The following is a 23,305-nucleotide window of genomic DNA, read 5'->3' as shown; positions in this document are numbered from 1 at the left end:
TGGCCGTGATTTATGAGCGATTCCCCTGAAACGTTGCAATCCCTCGCAACGCGGGTTGATACCAGTGAATACTCATGACTTTGTAACAAGCAATCAAATTTCACAGCCGTAATCATATGTGAAAAATTGACAATGATCATTGTTTTCTTGAACGATTTCAAATGTTATAAATGTGAGCTTCATGTATCCCCTTTCAACTCAGTGATACGTCATATCAACATTAGGCACACACTAATTCAATCATGGTGTATGAAACAGTTTTCCCCCTAAGGTTTTGAGTTAGTGAGCAACTTAGGCTTTGGTGTCAAAAGGGTACGGTGCCCACAGAGGCAGCAATGTTGCATCTTCTGTATATATGCTATGCTAATTTATCGGGTTCTGTAAATTCGGTTATGTAGTCACAACGTCACAACCCTGAACTCGTACACGCATACCCTGTGTTGGTAGCAACTGCGCCGTCAATGAGCGCTAAAACCCAGAAGTAAAACCAGCACTGAGGATTGCATATTGTTTTGATGTTTATCGCTACTAAAACTTATATTTGAAATGATTGAAACTGAATTTGCACAAAACATGGAATTCCACAGCAAGAGCAGTCGGAGACACTGTACAAATGGCGCGAAAATAAGCCTTATCCAAACTGTGAGCCATAAATTTTTTGGTGATTTGAGTACATTTCTTTAAATGGAGTATATTGCTGACAAATTTGTGCTGTAAATCATGGATACCCCTGTCCTAAAATGAACTCATCCAAGCCAAACGGGTGCAGGAAACATGATAAAAATTAGCACAGGTTGTTTCAACTAGTATGTGTCTTATTGCAAGCGACCTCAGACAGTCATGTATCAGATTCAGATTTCAAGTCCAGGAGGGAAAAATTCTGCGTCATGTCAGAGTCCCTATAGTGTATTCCATAATGTAACTGCAAAGTTTGGGAAAATTCAAGGGGTGTGATCGAAGGGCAGGGTGTCTATGGTTGGTAAACTGCGACTGCTTGTATGTCTGCTGTTATTTTACGTCGCAATGGGGACTGAAATATCTAGATTACAGACATTCAGTGCTCTCACCAAAGATAACCTTCAAACTGTTTACAATTTCGTCAAATGACTGGCTGTTTTGCTAGCCATTTCACTATATGGCTTCTTGTTCTCTCTGTAAATGGGCCAGGTTCAAGGCTGTGCGTAACACAGTCCTTGGACGAGGCCACCTCATAGTAAACCATAGTGACTTCGATCTTCCAGTATTCTCCATCCTCCCTCCCTATCCAGCTAACTTCTGATTTTCCTCCTTTTGTTGTCTTTAGAATCTGTATCATGATGTGCTGCTAGCTCCTGATTCTCCTCCTCTTGCTGTCTTGAGAATTTGTTGTTTGATATGCAAATGGTGGCAACATTTGGCTGACAGCCACTCAATGTTATTATAGAGTTGTTGGCCTTGACACCCCCCCCCCCACCACCAAACACTTGTGTCTGTCAGTCTGTATTAGTATGGTATTAGTATAGGCACGTTTGGCATGTTGATTATTTTGTGTGTGCAATATTTTACATAACACAGGCCAAGGCCCACTGCTGTCCAAAGTATGGTACCCAGGGCTAATTAGAGTACAGTGATGTACAGTGATGTCATGCCAACTTCACCAGCCAGGGGTGCTTATTCTAGCAGGGATCCTCCAACTGGAGATAGGTTATTTCATTGATCAAACATAAGGATAGGACATAGTGGGACGAAAATTCTTAGATTGAATGACAAAGACAGAGAGAAAGAGTAAAATTTTGATCAGTAATCATGACAATATTTTGAGTGATTGACTAGCACAATATTTCTAAGTGTACGTTCTACTTTACGTGACAAGTTCATGCATATTTCAACCAGATATGAACTGAAAATGCTCATGTGTTTCATTATATATTGCAGTTATGTGTAAATTTAAACCTTTGCCACATGTTTGCAACTTTATTGAAAGTATTATTATCAACACAACGAACAATATTTACTGCAGATTAATTCTAAAAGGTCATGAAGTATACAAATATGTAATTAGCTGAAATAATTTCTTTGGCTGCTGTCATTGTATCACCACTTTATAGCACGTGTAATTACCTTTGGCCAAATCCTTCAAGCCATATATATCGAGCTGTGAAAGCTCATTAGATATGTAAATTATAAAGTAGGTGACATGAAAATGTGAAGTGACTTTCAATATTGTTTTAACCTAGTATAATCATCAATGTACACAGCATGTTTTGCCAACTTTGATCAAGTAAATCCCAGTATATATATCTGTAAGTGGAAAAGATCATGGAAAATGCAAATGAGGAATTGGCTGAAGAAAAAATGCTTAGTGACTTTCAATGATGTTAAATCATAGTATCTTCAATATACATACTAAGTTTGTTCAATTTTGATCAAGTCAATTGAATAGTGACATGAATATTAATGAGTTTGGCAACAACGGACACCTCTCCATTATGGACAAAAATTGAACAAACTAGGTATGTATATTGAAGATACTATTATTTAACATTATTGAAAGTTAATAAGTATTTTAACTTGAACAAGCCTGAATTGACTTGATCAAAATTGATGAAACTTGCTATGTACATTAAAGACACTATAATACAATATTATTGAAAGTCATTGAGCATTTTTCTCTTCAGCCAATTCCTAATTTGCATATTTAATGAACTTTGTTAATTAGTGATACATACCTGAATTAACTTGACCAAAGTTGATGAAACATGCTATGTACATTGAAGATATTATGATACAACATATTGAAAGTCATTAAGCATTTTAACTTCAGCCAATTCCTAATTTGCATATCTAATGAACTTTGCTAATTAGGGATATATATCTGAATTGACTGGACCAAAGTTGATGAAACTTGCTACATATATTGAAGCTACTATGATACAAGATTATTGAAAATCATTATGCATTTTTACTTCACACAATTCCTTATTTGCATTTTCAATGATCTTTTCTAATTATGGATATATACTGGGATTTACTTGATCAAAGTTGGCAAAACATGCTGTGTACATTGATGAATATACCAGGCTAAAACAATATTGAAGGTCATTTAACATTTTCATGTCACCTACTTTATAATTTGCATATCTAATGAGCTTTCACAGTTTGGCATATATGGCTTGAAGGATTTGGCCAAAGGTAATTATCATATACCCATGACCGTATCAGTGTCTCCTCTGACGCGTCGTGACGTGGAACGTAAAACATCAGTCTGATACGGCACGTTATACGTCATCAATTGTTGTTTATTTCCGATTTTGATGTGATGTTCATCTTGCATTTAACGATCAAATCCATCTTTTTCACTTCAATCAAAATTTACCGATATAAAACGAAACATATTACTAGTACATATGAATTTAACGTTCCTTTATTTCAGATCTAAAGAGAGTTACAGGACAGGTTGTTGTAGAAAATTAAAAGTTGATGTTTACAATCTGTTGTATTTCGCGCTACTTCGTCGTTCCTGTTCACGTCAGCCATGTTTCAGCAAGAATTCCACAAGAGTTATTAAAGTGAATTCAAACTTACAATATCGTCGGGGTAATAATTATCCACCAGAACACCGGGACGGTTACCAGAATAAGTAAATTGGCTCCATTCATTTTCCGAACTGCGGTAAATTGCGCTGAAATAATCCTGTTTAGACTGTATACACTAGACACGATGCGATCGACGACTTGATCAGCTGTTGTAAACAAACATGTATCAATGCGCTCAGACCAGCGGCAGAATATAAAAACATAGTCTCTTCGAAAGACTGACAAAAAAAAGCCCTAATAAAATTTCTTTATTTTTAATTACCTTTTACATAAATATACGGTCATGGGCATATGATAAATCGGTTATCCCACGATATCAGCGCTTGGTTGGGACGTATTGCCACTCGTGAGGGTGCGCGCCGCATCACACTCGTCTTCGACTCGTGTGATGCGGCTCGCACCCTCACTCGTGGCAATACGTCCCGACCAAGCGCTGATATCGTGGGATAACCTCATATTACATGTGCTATAAAGTGGTGATACAATGACAGCAGTCAAAGAAATTATTTCAGCTAATTACATATTTGTATACTTCATGACCTTTTAGAATTAGTTCATATCTGCGGTAAATATTGTTCATTGTGTTGATCATAATACTTTCAATGAAGTTGCAAACATGTGGCAAAGGTTCAAATTTGCACATAATGCAATATAAAATGAAACATGTGAGCACTTTCAGTTCATATCTGGTTTGTTGGAGAATGCATGTTTCAAAATGTGTTCTCTGTATGACAATTTGACCCCTCTTTGCATATATGTCACGAAAGTCACCCGGGCACAGGTAGGCGAGGCACTCAGAAATGGGCACTGCAGACATAACTCATCTGAATGCCTCTTTTCTGCTCCGTTCTTGTCATTTTGATAAAATTGTCTTGTGCATGCTAAAATGGTAATCGCTGCTATTAGTTCAGCCACAAAAAGCACAACTTCTCACCATGTTGAAGCTACAGTGGTGGGCATTCAGTATGGCTGTGGTGGATATGCTCACTTGTGTGTTCAACTGATTATGTAATTTCCTGTGGCCAGGCCTATGAAGTCTGAAATGAACCGAATGGCAGCCAACTTCAAACTCGCACAAAATATTGCATTTAACTGCATTGTTTCCCTGGGTTAATGTATTGATCTGATAAAGTAGGGATAGCAAAATCATATTATATTACTCATTTTAAGCAAAATTAGCTTTGAATTTATGTGAGACTTACCCTTCAAATGAGTAAACACATTGAACAGTATCATGATGCTAAAAAATGTGCTCCTGTCAACTCAATCATAATTCATCATACACATAGCTTGCATGTATGATGGTACTTGTTCATAGTATTTGGAAGTAAAAACTTACGGTTGTTTCAAATAATATAGATAGTACCTTGCCACATAGCCATTAGAGTATGGCAAAAGGACCACCATAAAATTACATCAAATATGTACGATCTTCAGTAGTTGTATCAGTCAAAACAAGTAATTCACTAAATTACTTTACCAGGTCAGTAAAAATAGCGTCAATGACACTGTAGCTCCCATCCTGGACTATTTAGTGTTTGTTCTCTGGTCAGATATTTGAACATGTGTGAAAGGGATAAAGTGCATGAAGTGAAAATACTTAAATGAAATGTACTGGAGACAGTGAAATATGTTTAATGTAATTATTCAGAATATAAAATGGAAAAAATACAGAATTAGATATATCGAATACTGTGATACAACCATTAACTCAACAAGTCATTTACAATGACATAGTCCCCACTTGTAATAGGAGTATTAGTCTTGATGGGGCAGGAAAATGTGGTCATTAAGAAGTATCACTGGAGTGTATATGTTGAGATCTATGGGCACATAGGTCTATGTCGTTGTTCCCAATTTGAAACACATGAGGCATGTCTAAGTTATGGTTCTAAATCGGTAAAAAAAATCAGACCTCTAGCAGTATTGGCCAGCCAAGAAATACATATGCGCATTATAAATGAGGTACAAGATGCAGGGATAGAAATACTTTTTTATTTCTTGTGGCAAAAGTTTGCCACTGAATATAAAATCAGGTGGCAATTATGAAAAATCTGGTGGCAGTTTTTGATCGGTATAATACAACATTTTGTCATTGCCACATACTCATTCTAATTTATAAATTCTTGAAAATATGGTGAGTACACGTCACAAAAAATCAACCCATACTGCAGGCCTCGAAAAAATTTTTTCAAACTTACCAACCGTGGGACACGTGAATTTCATTTTTACTTGCCCGACAGGAAAAATTACTTGCCCTAAATTTCTAATAACTGTACTAGTAATTTGTAACAGAAAGCAAGAGTTTGGCCATATAAAGTGAATTCAAAGAGGGAAAAGACAGATTCAAACATGAACTACATTCTTGTTAAAATGAAGGACTATTACCAAATCTGAAATGTCGCAGAAGAAATGTGAGAATACTTTAGTTTTTTTCTGTAGATTTGGCCATCTAGAAAACATCTTTGAATTTGGAATTTTTCCAAAACCTAATCCAAATTAAAATCTTTGCATAAGAGTAATAAGATTGTGTGATTTACAATGTGCATAGCTGGCTGCTGCTCTTTATTATCAAGCTGAGATCACAAACAACTGCTCTGCTAGTGTTTATCTGCCAATGCATGCGCACATGTACATCTGCAACCCTTTTACCTGTTTACATGTTTACTCACTGAGCACAGCCGTCTTTCAAAGTTTTATTTTGATAAATGTATTCGTCAAGAGAGCAGATTCAAGTTTCGTTTTCGTTACTCTTCAGTGCAGATTTGTTTTCACTAAGTGAGAGCCGATCCCTAACAACCAAGGTCACGTAATTTGAAACTTTCTGCATCTCACGCACTACGTAGCTGCAATATGAATATGTGGCCTCCTTGGTCGACTGAGCCCGTTTCGACTACGATGTAAACTTGTACTTTTTCATCTGGGTGTTGATTTACGTTTAACAGTAAGCATTGCCGAGATCCATGGCCTCGAATAAGTTTACATCCATTTACCAAGCACAGGGTGCAATTACACTATCGCGTGAAGCCAATCGACTGTCATACGACTCATGCTGCACTTGCACAAAGAGAATGGCAACCACTGTCAAGAGCATACCACTTTACGGCACACATACAAACAGTGAGATCACTCCGTGTCGTTGGAGAGAACATGTCGCAAAACTGTATTTTTACGACTTTTTGTGTTTTACAACAGCAAGAACGATTATTTTGCGATGTCTGGCGGATTTTCAAGGGTTTTCAGAAAAAACTTTTGAGAGTTGAAGGACTTACAATGATTGTAGGCGTGTACAGACCTAATGAAATACGTTTTCAAGCTTGAATTTTCCAGAGCTTCGTAATTAGTTAATCAACCGCTGGTGCACTTGCCCGTCGGACGGGAAGCATATTGATTTTACTTGCCCGAACGCAAAATTCACAAGCCACGGGCGTCGGGCGATAGGAATTTTTGAGCCCTGTACTGGCTAATGAATTGCAAGTATTTATTGTTATTTAATTCATGCAGGCTGCAGTTTTGCTTTGTTTTCAAAATGTCACAACATGCTTTTATGTTGTGCGGTATGACTGCATATGCGGCTATCACAGAGGGCAACAACATGTCCAGTGTACAAAAGCTGCTGTCATCGATATTGAGATTAGCCAATCACAAGTTTGGATTCACGCTGTGTTTTCATTCATGCCAAAATGTCGCAATTAGTTTGGGGTTTCTTTTGGCTAATGAGTTTTTCCGCCGTCAGACAACGCGTGTTCCTTCATTCAAGCTGTAGGATCGATGACATGATGACCCAAAATTTAGTGTCAGAAAAATACCACCAGAAAAAAATTTTGGTGGCAGATTGACAGTTTTTGGTGGCAAATGCCACCATTGCCACCGATTATTTCGATCACTGAGATGTGACATCTTAAGGTCTAATATCCTATCAAAATTGGAGGGTATAGAACTTGTGGTTACTGAAATATGCATATATATGTATAATCAAGGTCAAAGGTCATCGAGGTCACATGACATTTTGAAAAAAAAAATTATATTGCTAATTAATCCCTATATGCCAAAAAATCAGATCTCTAGCTCTATTCGCTTGCCCAGAATTAGATGTGTACATAATTAATGAGGTAAAGCATGTGTTGTCATAAGGTCTCCCATCCTACTAAATACAAAGGACATAGCACTTGTGGTTACTTACTTATTGACATAAACATATATTTTGGGTAAAAGGTCATCGAGGTCACATGACATTTGGTCAAAAAATTGTATTGCTAAGTTATCCCTATATACCAAAAATCAGACATCCAGCTCTATTGGCTCGCTCAGAATGAGATATGCGCATAATTATTGAGGTACAGTATGTGGCGTCATCAGGTGTCCAATCATACCAAACATGAAGGGTGTAGCACTTGTGGTTACCGAGTTATGGAAAAATATGTATATTTGAGGTCAAAGGTCACCGAGGTCACGTGACATTATGTCAAAAAAATTGTATTGCTAAGTTATCCCTATATACCAAAAATCAGACCTCTAGCTCTATTGGCTCGCTCAAAATTAGATATGTGCATAATTAATGAGGTACAATATGTGGCGTCATAAGGTGTCCCATCATACCATACATGAAGGCTGTAGCACTTGTGGTTACTGAGTTATGGACAAATATGTATATTTGAGGTCAAAGGTCACTGAGGTCACGTGACATTTTGTCAAAAAAATTGTATTGCTAAGTTATCCCTATATACCAAAAATCAGACCTCTAGCTCTCTTGGCTCGCTCAAAATTAGATATGCGCATAATTAATGAGGTATAATATGTGGCGTCATAAGGTGTCCCATCATACCATACATGAAGGCTGTAGCACTTGTGGTTACTGAGTTATGGACAAATATGTATATTTGAGGTCAAAGGTCACCCAGGTCACGTGATATTTTGTTAAAAAAAAATTGTATTGCTGAGTTAGGCCAAAGTAAGTAAATTCTTTGTTTTGCGTCCACTCTAAATGGGAAAAGGTACGCGTCTAAGCGGCTGAAAAACACACACAAGAAAATTAACACAATGTAATTTGATTGCAACAAATAAAAAATTGTAACGAAATTTTAGTTTAGAAAAGCTAAGCGGCCATGTCCTAAAATTTCCTATTCAAATACACTGTGTGTGTTTTTTATGAAAACCTTAAAAACCTAAGCGGGTTGGGACGCAAAACAAAGAATTTAATTACTTTGGCCTTATCCCTATATACCAAAAATCAGACCTCTAGCTCTATTGGCTCGCTCAAAATTAGATATGCGCATAATTAATGAGGTACAATATGTGGCGTCATAAGGTGTCCCATCATACCATACATGAAGGCTGTAGCACTTGTGGTTACTGAGTTATGGACAAATATGTATATTTGAGGTCAAAGGTCACCGAGGTCACGTGACATTTTGTCAAAAAAATTGTATTGCTAAGTTATCCCTATTTACCAAAAATCAGACCTCTAGCTCTATTGGCTCACTCAAATCAGATATGTGCATAATTAATGAGGTACAATATGTGGCGTCATAAGGTGTCCCATCATACCATACATGAAGGCTGTAGCACTTGTGGTTACTGAGTTATGGACAAATATGTATATTTGAGGTCAAAGGTCACCGAGGTCACGTGACATTTTGTCAAAAAAATTGTATTGCTAAGTTATCCCTATATACCAAAAATCAGACCTCTAGCTCTATTGGCTCGCTCAAAATTAGATATGTGCATAATTAATGAGGTACAATTTGTGGCGTCATAAGCTGTCCCATCATACCATATATGAAGGGTGGTAGCACTTGTGGTTACTGAGTTATGGACAAATATGTATATTTGAGATCAAAGGTCATCAAGGTCACATGACATTTTGTCAAAATATCTGAGATATCTGTGTGAACGGATGGACTCACGGATGGACGAACAGACGGACATGACCCAATCTATAAGCTCACTGGACTTCATCCGTGGGGACTAAAAATTGTGTCACTGCATCCTTTTTGCAATATGAATACGATGAGAAACTAAATTTTTATTTTTCGTGGCCTTATACATGGGAGTCTATGGAGATCTGCCTTATACATGGGAGTCTATGGACGTGTAAACTAAAAATATGCAAATTTCACCACGATTTGCCCAAATTTGGGAAAGGTCACTCCTATGCACTTCCATACCAAATTTCAAATCAATCGGACTTGTGGTTTCAGAGCAGGAGATTTTTTGACCAAAAATGGGAGAAAATTACAAAAAAATTCATGAAAAATAGCAAGTCCAAGATACTGACCCAAGATGTGCACAATCATTTCATGTCAGCCCAAAGTACTTACATGCTAATTTTTCATGTAATCTTCTCAGTGGTTATTGAGTTTTTTCAATTTTGACTGTTTTTACATTTTTTCACTTAATTTGCATATTTTTGGCAATGACAACTTCATTTGAACAAAATCTCATCTACAGCCCATCATCCATGTACACACCAAATATCAAGATGAAATGTACAGCGGTTTTGGAGTTTTTGATGTTGACGGACAGACATACAGACATACAGACATACAGACATACAGACATACATACATACAGACATTTCCCTAGCCTATAAGAATAGCTTCCATTGCCATATATACATATGGCTATGGGAGCTAAAAATCTTGTCTTAACCATGAACTGTGAATGCTGGGTCAGAAAGAAAATTGTTGACATAGAGTATTTGACACAAAAGTCACAGCATGAGTTCAATGTAGTTGCATGAATATTTAGAATGACTTTATGTTACTACTTACTTGTTACTGCTATATGTCTATTTGCCTTGCCTTCATCTATGACCTCCATAACTTCTTCTGGACTGGAAACAAACCTCTCTGTTGCACCTTTGACATATGGAACTCTATTCTTGTCTTCATGAACAGAAAGATTTGTCTTGGACACTGAAATCAAAGTGATGGTAGTTCAATGTATAAGTCGAAGATAATAAGAATGGCGGTTGAACTTTTCATGAAAGACTTACTCGTGTTACTCATGTTCAGGTGATACTGGTAGCTTGTGAGGGACCATTTCCAAACCTCAACTCATTGGTTGGAGCAACTGAGCATCACAGTGACAAAAGCTCTTTGTAACTGTATAAAGGTTCATGGATATGCAATTGAGATGAAATAGAAACTATGTACTACTTGATACCCTGCATAACAAACACTAGTCTAATCACTGACTACACGTACATGTTCTTTGATGAGATATGGTAAAAGAGAACAACTCTGAGGTAGATAGTAATGATTCGTTAATCATTCTCTTCAAATCATACTAAAAAAACAGTCTTCCTGTTGACTCACCATCTAGGAGATCTCGTATTTTGTCCATATAAATTTCGAAGTAAGATACCTATAAAACAAGTGATATGATAAGTAATGTCAATGACATGTGCTCCACTTTGCTCAGAACTGATATAAATTTGACATGCAAAGTTGGAAGATATCAGACAACACATTTCAACAAACATGCTGTAGCAAACCAAAATAAGAGAGCAAAAATCTAAAAAAATATACCCATGTAGCTATCACTTGGGGAAATTTAAAGGGGAACTGACATGAAAATTAAAGCGTTTTTTGACCCATTTGTGCTGTAGCACAATCCATCTATTATCGACTTGTCAAACGTCTTTGCCATTTGAGCATTTCTTGTGCATTAAATTCGCATTTTAAAATGGGGTATCAGCTTGCAACTTTTAATTCTTCCACAATAATGCTGCCACCATGTTGTTACGTCATCAAAGGAAAGCAGTTCGCCCGCAGGCTGGTGTACCGCCATACACAGCAATGGCGTTTGCTCCCACCTGATGCAGATTTTGATTGTGTCAGCGAGCAGAGCGTTAGCATGAACAACGTTTCTGAATCAATTGAGAAAAAAAATAGGTGACAGTAATAACTTCCAAATAGATATTACGGATTGACAGCAAATTACGCCGTATATGTCTACCACACATGAGAGAAAGTAGATAAGCTGAGTAAAATTTTCTTCGATGTTATTTGCTCAGCCAGAGATTTTTTGTGACTTTTTCCTTTTGTGCTGTTGTTGTTTGTGCAAAATATTCAACATGTTTGGTATTTTTGCCCAACTAGAGAAATTTCCTCACCATGTGCACCAGATCGGAGAAAGGATTTTCCTCACGCCCTTTTCACCGAAACAAGTGTGTGGAAATCATATACAGTGCACCGCCCGTACGTTAGCCTAAAGCATTGAAACACAGTTGCATGACACACAGTGAAGGATGGCGGACAAGATAGATTTGTCTCTGTTTCCATGATCATACAACCGCCTTGCCACTGGTTCGAAAACAAACATTTGTGGAATCTTGTGCGACATTTTTTATTTTTGTGTTTCTCATCTCCCGACCGACCATAAATTTCAGCTCCGACATGAAAATAAAAAAAAAACTTTTTATTTGCGCCGCCTCTGAGGCTATCATCCTAGCAACAGCATCACCATCATCAAATTGTGAGATTGCAGCGACTCAGACTGAAAAGACAGAGAGCATAGAACACTGAACTGAAAGACATGAAATTACAGTGACTGAATGGACAGAACATTGAACTGAAAAATACATGTTTTTTGTACTTAAAAATTGTAGAGACTGAATGGACAGAACATTGAACTGAAACAAATAGTTTTTCTTTAGTACTTTTTTTATTTCGACCACCCGCCCTGCCCGAGTATTCCTCTGGAGATGAGAAACAAAAACATAGGGCCTGAAGCTACTATAGACATGGATACAAAATAAGTATTTCCTGACTGTATGAAATTATCTCACTAAGGTCATCCTAGGGACTTGTAAACCAAATATTTAAGCTGTCTGACCAGCGGTTTTGAAAAAACAAGCGACTCAACAGTCGACAGAGCTCTACTATGTTATGTAGAGAATAACTTTTTGTGACACATGTATTGATAAAGAAGGTGGATATCTTTGATAGCTCATTTCAGGATGGCCTGACCAAAAATGGAAAAAAAAAATCCGTAAAATTACAGATTTGCATAGTTTATCACAATTTTTACAAATCTACATTGGGTTATCCCTAGGGACCTGTATACCAAATAACAAAGCTGTCTGACCAGTGGTTATGAAGAAGAAGATTTTTTATCAAAAACACCTTTTTTGGCGCTAATTTGCATATTTTCAACAATATCAAAAAATTAATAGACAATGTTTCTCAAAATCACATATTTTATCCACACAACAAATATCAAATCAGTAAGTACTGCAGTTCTCAAGATATTTGAGTGGACGGACGCCTCACAAACGGACATACATACATACATACATACATACATACATACCGGTACATACATACATACATACAGACTGACGGTGGACACTGGACAGATACCCATCCCAATAGCTTCTATGGACTATATTATATATTAGTCCATAGTAGCTAATAAACGAGAGTTAAATACATTCTAATTAAAGTAAACAAGACTTGCTTAAATCAAGATTTATGTCATGAAAAAACAGCATATCTGTCAAATTAACATTGTAAGTAAGTTCTGTTGAATAAGTTGAGACTGTATGTACTCAGAGAAAGCACACTGAAGAGTCAAATGTTTGAAACTTAAGAAGTTCAAGGTCATAAAAGCATTATAAGGAATCATGTAACACTTTCATTGCACTGTTTACACAGATTGCATAATTGCTATAAATAGCACATGAGGAATCTTACAGCCCAGCTTTACCATAAAAACCCTATCACTTTGACCACTCTTTTAATTGACCACTTTATCCTACCAAGTCAACCATAAATGGAAATTAGAACTTTCTCTATCTCTATTTATTTGACCATCCTATCATGACAAACTATTATGAGCAATTTCTTTTAGATAACATACATAATGACGGTTCAGAATATGTCAAAGTTGGGATTCAGGAAAGTTGCCTGTACATGTTTTAATCCTCCAAGAATGTAAGCATTTTACTATGAACTGTCAAAAAAAGTTGAACTTTCTGATAATTCTACACTAAAATTATTTTGGCTTTGATGATTTCCTAATGAATTCAATTATTTAAAATCATATTAATTATTTATTTCTGGGTGAATTGATAGGGTTTATACAGTACAAGAATTACATACAATGTAAGTCAAATTTTAACCAAAAATGACAAAAAAATTCCTTAAAAATACAGAGTTGCATATTTTATCACAATTTGAACAAATCTAAGTTGGGTTATCCCTAGGGACCTGTATACCAAACAACAAAGCTGTCTGACCAGCGGTTATGAAGAAGAAGATTTTTTACCAAAAATGCCTTTTTTGGCATTAATTTGCCTATTTTCAACAATATCAAAAAATTAAAAAAAAAAGTTTCTCAAAATCATATTTTTCATCTACACAACAAATATCAAATCAGTAAGTACTGCGGTTCTCAAGATATTTGAGTGGACGGACGCCTCACAAACGGACATACATACATACATACATACATACATACATACATACAGACTGACGCCGGACGGATACCCATCCCAATAGCTTCTATAGACTATAGTCTATAATAGCTAAAAAATAAAAGGGTCACCCTAATACGAAAGAATATCTTTTTTACCTTTATATGAAACTCTAAATTTTCATCCATAGTGTATATATAATTGAAGATATCCTGTACAATACGGGGAATAATACCCTGCAAATCAGGATCACCAAGAATACCCTGAAAAAGTACAACATGAGTATTAGGAGATACATTTGTACACCCAAAACAGCATCACACATCATATAAAGAAATGTCTCCTACACATAAAGATAAGAATTTTTGTTTGTAACTCTAAATGCATCCTTAAAGGCACTTTTGGCGATGCCTGGGATCGCCTTTGTTGTCGTATGTAAGAGGATTATGGAGGTGTGACGGCCTTTTGTTTTCCATTGAAATTGTAATCTAGTACATGTAAGTAAATTTTCTTAGGAGACAATTTGGTGCCAACACAGGCCTTTAATTGATGATTAAGACATACAATGTGTCATAAGACAAGTCTCCATTCATATATGATTGTAACTTTTGTCCATGACTTTCAAAACTGGTCTGTCCTTCTCAGTGCCTTGTAATATGAAACTTCAAAGAGGATGAGAAAGTATGAATAAAAATACATACAGCCATAATTATGGTTATATTAGCATTATCTCATCCTTTAAATGTCTGTAACTTTGTACTTAGTACTTTGTCAGATACCTTGAGTGGCAACATTTTGGGTCAGGTATATAATTACATGGACACCTGAAGATAACATCCTCTATGAATAGTTTCAATTTCAAAGCAATTGGACTTGAAGTTGTAGAGGAGAAGGCAATTGTTGATGGACGATGGATGATGATGACAGAAAATCAGCCTCTTTGATAAGCCCCGTGTCTGCTGACAGGGGAGCTAAAAATACAAATGTGCAAATTTGACAAAATTTAAACGAATCTCACTAAGGTCACCCTGAAGAACCTGCCTATTAAACTTTGAAGAAATTGGACTAACTGTTTTTGAGAAGTTTCGAACCTGAAAAACAGACGGATGACGACAATGATGACAACCACATATCTGATAAGCTTAGTGTTGCAGACAGCGGGCTAAAAAGTTTAATTTCATTATTTTCAGTTTTTCAGAAATTGATCTCTGCTTGTAGCATTAGTTCATGCAAAGACCCTGTGCATTTAATCTAATTAACGATCAAATTGATGTAATAATATTTGGATATTGGTTTAAGAATAACACAATCCATGTAATTTCATACATTGTGCACATCTACAGCTTGCTTTTGTTTCACAACGAAGGGTGTCTTGGGTGTCTTACATTTTACCATAGACTCTATAGAAAACTCTTGATGGGTACAGACACCCAAAGTTCACATTCCATACCAGCAAACTCTCTGATGAGCACAAACCAAACGAGTTACACAAGTCTACACTTCCCAAGTCCTGAGAAACAAAGATTTAACCTTTCTTTTGTGTGTCAGGCACAATTTGACAACAAACAAAGTTACAAACAATGACTTCTCTATCTGAGCTCAAGTTCACAAAAGCTTACGCTTTGGTAGTGATTTACCCTGAAGAAACACCGAAACTTGGAAATGCTACACATGTTTATACTCCAAAAGTACTAGGAAAAATATTTTAACAAACGACCTAACGGCCGATATAGCTCCGCTGTGTTTATGTAGAGAATAACTATTTTTGACACATGTTGATGAAGAAGGCGGAAATCTTTAATAGCTCATTGCACTGGGCAGAAAAAAAGTGGCTAAAATAACTGCAAAATACACAATTGAAGATTTCATCATAATTTGAATATATCACATTGGATCATCCCTAAGACCATGTCAACCAAAGCTATCTGACGAGTAGTTTTTTGAGAATGAAATTTTGACTAAAAATGGCAAAAATTGCCTCAAAAACTAAACATTGCAGATTTCACCATAATTTCAATATATCATACATTAAAATAATCCCTTGGAACCTGTAAAACAAATATCAAAGCTATCAACTTGCAGTTTTTGAGAAACAAATTTTTTTGACCAAAAATGGCAAAAATTGCCCTAAAACTACAAAATTGCAGATTTCATCATTATTTCAATAAATATTATTTAGTTAATCTATAGAAACCTGTATACAAAATTTCAAAGCTATCACACCAGTACTTTTTGAAAAATCCATTTTTTTGCTAAAAATGGCAAAAATTGCCCGAAAAATTCAAAATTGCAGATTTCATCAGAAATTCAATATATATTACTTTGTTCATTTATAGAAACCTGAATACCAAATTGCAAAGCTATCAGACCAGTACTTTTGAGAAATACATTTTTTGACCAAAAATGGCAAAAATTGCTTCAAAATTGCAAATTTGCATATTTCTGTACAATTTTAACAAATCTGAAATAAATCATCCCTAGGGACCTATGTACCAAATATCAAAGCTATCTGACTGTTAGTTTTGAAGGAGATTTTTAAAGATTTTTTTACCAAAAATGACAAAAATTGTCTTAAAAATACAAATATGCAAATTTCACCACGATTTGAAAAATCTAACTGAAGTCACCTTCAATAAACTGCATATAAAATTTTAAAGCAATGGGACTAGCGGTTTCAGAGAAGAAGATTTTTTTACCAAAAACAACAAAAAATACCCCAAAAATACAAATATGCAAATTTCACCACGATTTGAACAAGGTCACCCCAAGTGAACTGCATATAAAATTTCAAAGCAATTGGACATGTGGTTTCAGAGGAGAAGGCAATTGTTGACGGATGACGGACGACTACAGAAAATCAACCTATTTGATAAGCTCCGCGTAGCTGACAGCGGAGATAAAAATGTCTTTTGTTGTCAAGCGAAACCCCGCAATAAACTGTTACACAACGATTTGATTATTTCCTTGTTGGTCCTTCGTTTTCCTTTGAAACTTTTACCAGGTCACTTCATTTGTATTGAGATATAAAATCTGATAAACAGTCTGTACCTTGACCTTTCATGTTCTCACATTTTGGACAGCTTGTGAGATCATAAATTGCAACTTAAGCAATAGATAATCTTGACTTGAATATTTTCCTGTCTAGTTAACTACAGTGGAAACATCTCACGCATTGAACAAAAAGAATAAAGTTAATAAAGAAAGAAATTTTGTGTTAAAATTTGTGGTAAATTTTGTTCTTGATGTCACAATTCTGGCAATCATCTCACCTCCATGGTATGTGTTTTACCACTAGATGTTTGTCCATACGCAAATATAGTGCCGTTATAACCTTCCAGAACATCTGTAATTATAAAAAAAATATCAGTAGGTGATATGATCATATGAACACAAATATAAAATATCACCACCTGCACAATGTTAAATATTCTCATTGAGAAATTAAAGGTCTTGTGAAGAGTAAGACTGAAATTTTTATTGCTTGTTTATTTTGACAAATAAAATGATAAATAAATACCATCAATGACGCTGTACTAGCTTCTCCAGTGTGTGGCCAAGTCAGGTAATTGGTTGTTGGCATGGAGTTGTTAACAAACAGTTGATGATGCAGCGCGACATGAGGTGGGGTATGGACCCCAAGAACCCTAAGAATGACTAACTATACAAATGATCAATCAGAAACATTTTAAGTAACAGTAAACTGCCTAAAGATAGTCCAATGTGGAAAGAAGTTAAATGATGCACAAATAAGAAATAACAATCCAGAAATAGTAATGACACACTTCCTTACTGACCTGAGTACATGTGAAATGCACAACCTACAGTACGCAGCAAAACTTCTGTTCAGAAAGACGCGTTTTCGACGTGACTTTTTCATGACAATACTCAGTCACGGACTCGTTTCAGATGCTTCTATGACACATCCAAAATGTGACTGTTATGCATGTATGTAAATTGTATGCACCAGAGGTCATGCAAAAACGCAACGTAAACTTGTCTAAAGCATGCTGGTGAGTTGCACCAGGATTTTTTCAAGTGAGAGTTACCGTATATTTGACGCAGTCAAGAAAATATTCGTCAACTTGTCAATTTCATTTATCTCTAAACTGTCACAATTTGGATTGACCCTTTGCCTGAAACCCTTGTGCGAAGCCTTGACTCGAAGCTTCATTTAACATTGGGCCAATCTTTGGCAAAGGTATTGCACAATTGTGTGTATACAGGCTAGCACTGCACAGCCAACACATCAGTAAAAGCCGGCGCACGGCCCGTGGACTGCAATTATTGCAGCTACATTCTGGTAGTCTTGTTGGGCCAAGCTGCCATAGTAGATCGGGTCGTTGTGGTGCAATGTATTGGGGATTTTGGACTGCATCTGGTTCATACATGTAGGGACCATCATACAGTCCAGCACAGAACTCACTTTCCGACCTCGTTAACGCAAGGCTAACGCAGAGCTAACGCAGCGTTAGCGAGCTCTATGACGCTGCGCTAGCGCCTATTGTTAAGTCAAACAAAAGAAGCTAACGCGCGCTAACGCACAACAATGGCCGGTGGCCTACCCAGAATATTCATGATTAAATGGTTGACACAATAGCTAGTGGCACATGGGATTTTCCAACTCGAAATAAAGTGTTGTAGTTGGTGAAAAACTGGATGAAATCGAATTCTGAGCATAAACAGTGGGAAACATTGCATGCTCTAAAGGGGGTATATCTCAGAAGCATGTAAACTTTAATAATTTTGCATGCCGATTTTAACTTCACGTGCTCGACTTTAAAGCATGGACGTAAAGTCATGTACAAAGGTTGAAAATTGCAACAAATTACTTCAATATTTGCCATTGTCGTTGTTCAAAACAGCGAACGTTTTCTTTTACCATGTCATGTGATTTTTTCTTCAGTGTTATTTATTTCCGCAAACCCTCTTGTATAATTATTTTGGTACGTAGCAAAACATCAGTACAAAAGTGTCATTGACATTACTTCTACCAGCGGTCCTCCGAATATATTGATGTCGTTATCGTCCACTGAAGACTTTCTAAAAAGTTTTTTAATAACATTATTACTGTCGCGATAAGTTTACACACACCGAACTTCCAATGTATTTAGGTATACCGCTGGTGATGTTGTTACATTCCCATGTAATCACCCAAGTAATCAGGTAGAATTACACATGCTGTTTACGCTTCTGGAATTCCACCGGGAGCTGAGCCTAGCCATAAAAGTGGCGGCTGTACAGATGGGACGGAATATTCCACTTTATTGAATGAGGACACAAAAATAAAATTTTATTAAATCAATGACTCTTGTTCATTTTCTTACTGTTTGTATCATTTACCGAGTGTCACTGCTTTATTTTTTGTTTCTCTCGCTTTTCGTCTTTTATCACCAGTAGGCCTATGGCCTTAAAAAATATACATGTGAACTTACTACCGATCATTCCTCCCAACCCTAATAAAATGGTATCAACCACTACGTTGTCTGTCCCGCGCAAAAACTATCTCCACCGAACATGTCGTCGAAGCGAAGGGTTCGACCGACAGTGCGGTCTGAAATAATTCAGCTTTGGCTGAATGGACACTCTATAAGATCTGTTGCTCAGGACAAAAATATATCGGCATCAACAGTGGCAACTATTTTGAGGCGATTCAAGAAAACCGGTCTTACTGTAACGGCTAGAGCAAGTAGACGCCCACACAGTACACCCAGTGTGATTTTCGGACGACCTCAGTTTTCGGACATGCTGTTCGTTATAATCACTTCGCTCCATATTGATGGCGTTTTACAAGGCATGCTACCGCATATTAAGTCAGATGACGCTACTGTCCCGTTTTGGATAGTTTTTTTTTTCGGTAGAAGCTATTTCGGGCGCTACAAACTTGGCGAAGTTAGCCACACCGTACGATACAAGATGTCGAACGCAACACACAGAAACAGCCCATGTCCGTAAGCGCTATACACGTCGAAATACATTTGCGTCGTCCATGGATTAAACGTAACTAATTATCACGAAATATTTCCACACAGTTTTCTAAACACAACGAAATTGAAAATCGGGGTTCGAAGTTTAAAAATATCAGTATTTAGCCCCTATAATTATATTCCAAATACGACGTCCGATTATTGCAATAGCAGTCCAATTACTACGCACTCGACATGGGTAAAAAGTTTGGCAACTTTGACCCCCTAAATGCCACTTCTGTCGGTGTTAGCAGTTTGCGGATAAACACAATAAAGTTTCGAAAGGTATGATAATAAGATTTCGTAGTGCTCGTCATTTATGAAACGGCTTTGGGCGAAATTCACTACCCTGTCCGAAAACTGACACTGTGAGTGTAATGCTCCGCAGATGTTGTCGAGTATGTCGAGTATCTGAAAACAAGGAAGCCATCGATGACAGCCAGCGAAGTTCGCGCGGAGCTTTTATTAAATAGTGACATCGATTCCTTGCCCTGCCCACAGAACTATATACGACATCTTTAAACGAGATTTGAACTATAGTTACAAGAGGATATCGCAGGTACCTGCAGAACCAGTTACAGAGCAAAACATAGAACGTGTCGTTCGATACACAGTTACGAGTGTAGTGATACATAGCGGCCGCCGCGTAGTATGCATAGAATAATAGGCCTATTATTCTATGCATACTACGCGGCGGCCGCTATGTATCACTACACTCGTAACTGTGGTTCGATACATCGACATGGTCACAAGCCTTGATCCACTGCAAGTACACTTTTCGACGAAGCCGGAATAAAGCGAACGAATATTCTTCCAACTCACGTCATTTCGAAGAGAGTCGCTTGCCGCATACTTGATGAGAGAAATCTTCTACGACCTCTAATTTTACCTGCTTGTACTCCGCGTTCGGAAGAGTTTCTGAGCAACGATACAAATCATTGACATCGAGTTCACTGTTGGATAACTTTATAGTGTCTCCTTCGTCATTCCGATACTGAATTTGAAATTCAGCCGTTTTCAAACTTGAGATATTCTCCTTCAGACATACAAGTTGGAAATACGTTTCAATGCCGTCACCATAAATGTGATGTATTTTCGTCCCGCAGTACTTCAATTGAAATCGGTACATGTCGCTTGGTCAGTGCACAGAGTGCGCGCGTGTACTTAGTGAAACATTACAGGTCAATATTCGCGCGCTTGAGTGATTGCAGTTGATACCATTTTCATAAAGGGAATCATTCTATGTGGACATTTTTGAGGAAGGCTAGCACCGATGAAAAATCCGCATGTGAAAATGAAATCAGTTGAAAATATATATTATTCTAAATAAATGACACGTGAGACAAATGAGAGTGTAGTTGTACCATTCACATTTTATTTCACCAACCCACAGACCGTTACCAACCCCTTGGGCCAAAATGAATGAGCCCTTGAGCTTATCTCGTAGACTCCCCATGACGACGTTCACTTCCTCCATAAAACGACGGCTTCACGGGGGGAATGTGATATCAGATGTGTAAGAATACAACAACATCACCAGCGGTATACCTAAGTGAATTGGAAGTTTGGTGTGTGTAAACTTATCGCGACTGTAATAATATTCTGAAAAACTGCCATTCAGATTTTTTTCATATATTTTTTAAAGGGGAGGGGAATAAAGAAATTTTTGGAAATCATTGTGTCAGAGTCATTATATAATTCAAAACCATTTCGCGCATTTACTTCTTTCCATATTTGTTGGATTACGAAAATTACTTTATCAAATCGTTTTTGTTTCTACAAGGTGTGTTTCATTGCCGAAATTTGTGTTATTAGATCGAAAGTATTTTATCATCAAACTGACACGAACCTCGGAGACTTATGAAAACAATTTATTTTTTACTTCACGTAATATACGCGATGCTGATTGTAAATCCATGCCCAAGGCCGATGACAGATTATGTTATTCTAAAGAAAATTCTACTTTCGAGTTTTTGTACAGAAAAGAGGTTCGTGAATTTCAGTGCCAGACTTGTGCATCTGTCTTCTGAAATCGTGTCGTTCTTTCATTACGACGACAATTAAAGTACGGTTGCATCGGAGGAGCCAGCAACACTTCGTTCTCAGGGCAGCGTGATTGATTCATCCACCTTACAAACCGTTAGCTTATTTGAAGTATGAAGTTCACAGAATTCTTTTTTTTACCTTTCAGTTTGTTTTAATTTTCAATGTAATGCCAAAGACATTACCATGCCAAAATAGTCCGATATTCAAAAACTGTTCCAACCCCAACTTTTTATTAGTGACGAAAACTAAAACATTGTGCCAGTTTCTGATAGTATTTTCCGTTCGAGTCGACACCTGATGAACTGAATTTCAAATGTTATTCCCAACCCTAAACTATTTGCTGCAGAAAAAAATGTCTTTTTCATGTCGTATTTTCCGTTGATCAAATCAAACTCGGTAAAATATGCGCGGTGCAGTGTGTTCTGAATCGTACTCCTACTCTGAACATTATTAGTATATCACAGTGAAGTCTATTACGTCACCACGGGTCTTCAGTGTCGTTTTATTTTGTGACAGTCGTTCGGGCGACGACATTCCCTCCACATCGAATTAGTATAGTGTACACATTGAGGTACCAGAAGAACGAACTTTCCTGGTTACATTGTGAACAAAAGCTTGGGGCCGAAACGAGAAGAGTTGCCCGGGAAACACGTCAAATTTTGCTACACTGTCGTCCAGATGACCTTGAAGACTTGACGTGGATTGAAATCGCCACCCAGAGTACACATTGTCCTCGGCCTATTCAATAGCGTCTACGCACCAATCAGCATGATCAGGCGATGGGTCGATTGAAATCGCCACCCAGAGTAGACATTGTCCTCGGCCTATTCAATAGCGTCTACGCACCAATCAGCATGATCAGGCGATGGGTCACAAAGGTCATCGAAGTATGCAACAATTTACAGTAAAGATTCGCGTCAGCATGATTGTTTAAATAATTGCGATCACATTGCTGGTGTATACTATCAAGTTCGGAAACACTTTTAAAGGAATAAAAATAACTTTTTACAAAACTAATTCCGTAATTTTTTGAAGGAATCATAAATCCATGAACTTAACGTTTCGAATCTGCAACTGGGTTATTGTTTAGATGAACTCAACCACGCTAAAACAGGGTACTGTTAACATTGGCGGCACTTTCCCCACTGCCAACTTCAGTCATAACTTCAGTGCAATGGGTAGTCGTAACGAAAGAACGATGTCGCTTCTCGCATCAACGTGTCAAAGAAAGCGACATTTTAGTGTTGAAGTAAAGCAGACGTATAATCACTACTTGTAGAAACACTAACGTACCGGCA

The 23,305-nt window shown here is 37.1% G+C and overlaps 1 protein-coding gene across 2 annotated transcripts in view; it reads right to left on the bottom strand.

Moving 5' to 3' along the window:
- The window catches only part of LOC139141350 (kinesin heavy chain-like), a 140,743-nt gene that overhangs the window by 94,835 nt on the left and 22,603 nt on the right, over positions 1-23,305 (bottom strand). For both annotated transcript variants that reach the window (XM_070710981.1, XM_070710982.1), the window contains exons 3-6: positions 17,268-17,341; positions 14,157-14,261; positions 10,895-10,943; positions 10,349-10,492 (exon numbers count right to left, since the gene is read on the bottom strand). In XM_070710981.1, coding sequence (XP_070567082.1) covers positions 10,349-10,492; positions 10,895-10,943; positions 14,157-14,261; positions 17,268-17,341 — 372 coding nt within the window. The remainder of the gene's footprint in view (positions 1-10,348; positions 10,493-10,894; positions 10,944-14,156; positions 14,262-17,267; positions 17,342-23,305) is intronic.

The sequence above is a fragment of the Ptychodera flava genome, chromosome 9 (genome assembly GCF_041260155.1).
Source record: "Ptychodera flava strain L36383 chromosome 9, AS_Pfla_20210202, whole genome shotgun sequence".
NCBI classification, from domain to species: domain Eukaryota; kingdom Metazoa; phylum Hemichordata; class Enteropneusta; family Ptychoderidae; genus Ptychodera; species Ptychodera flava.
Note: the sequence above shows the minus strand (reverse complement) of the source record. Positions and strands in the feature narration are given on the sequence as shown.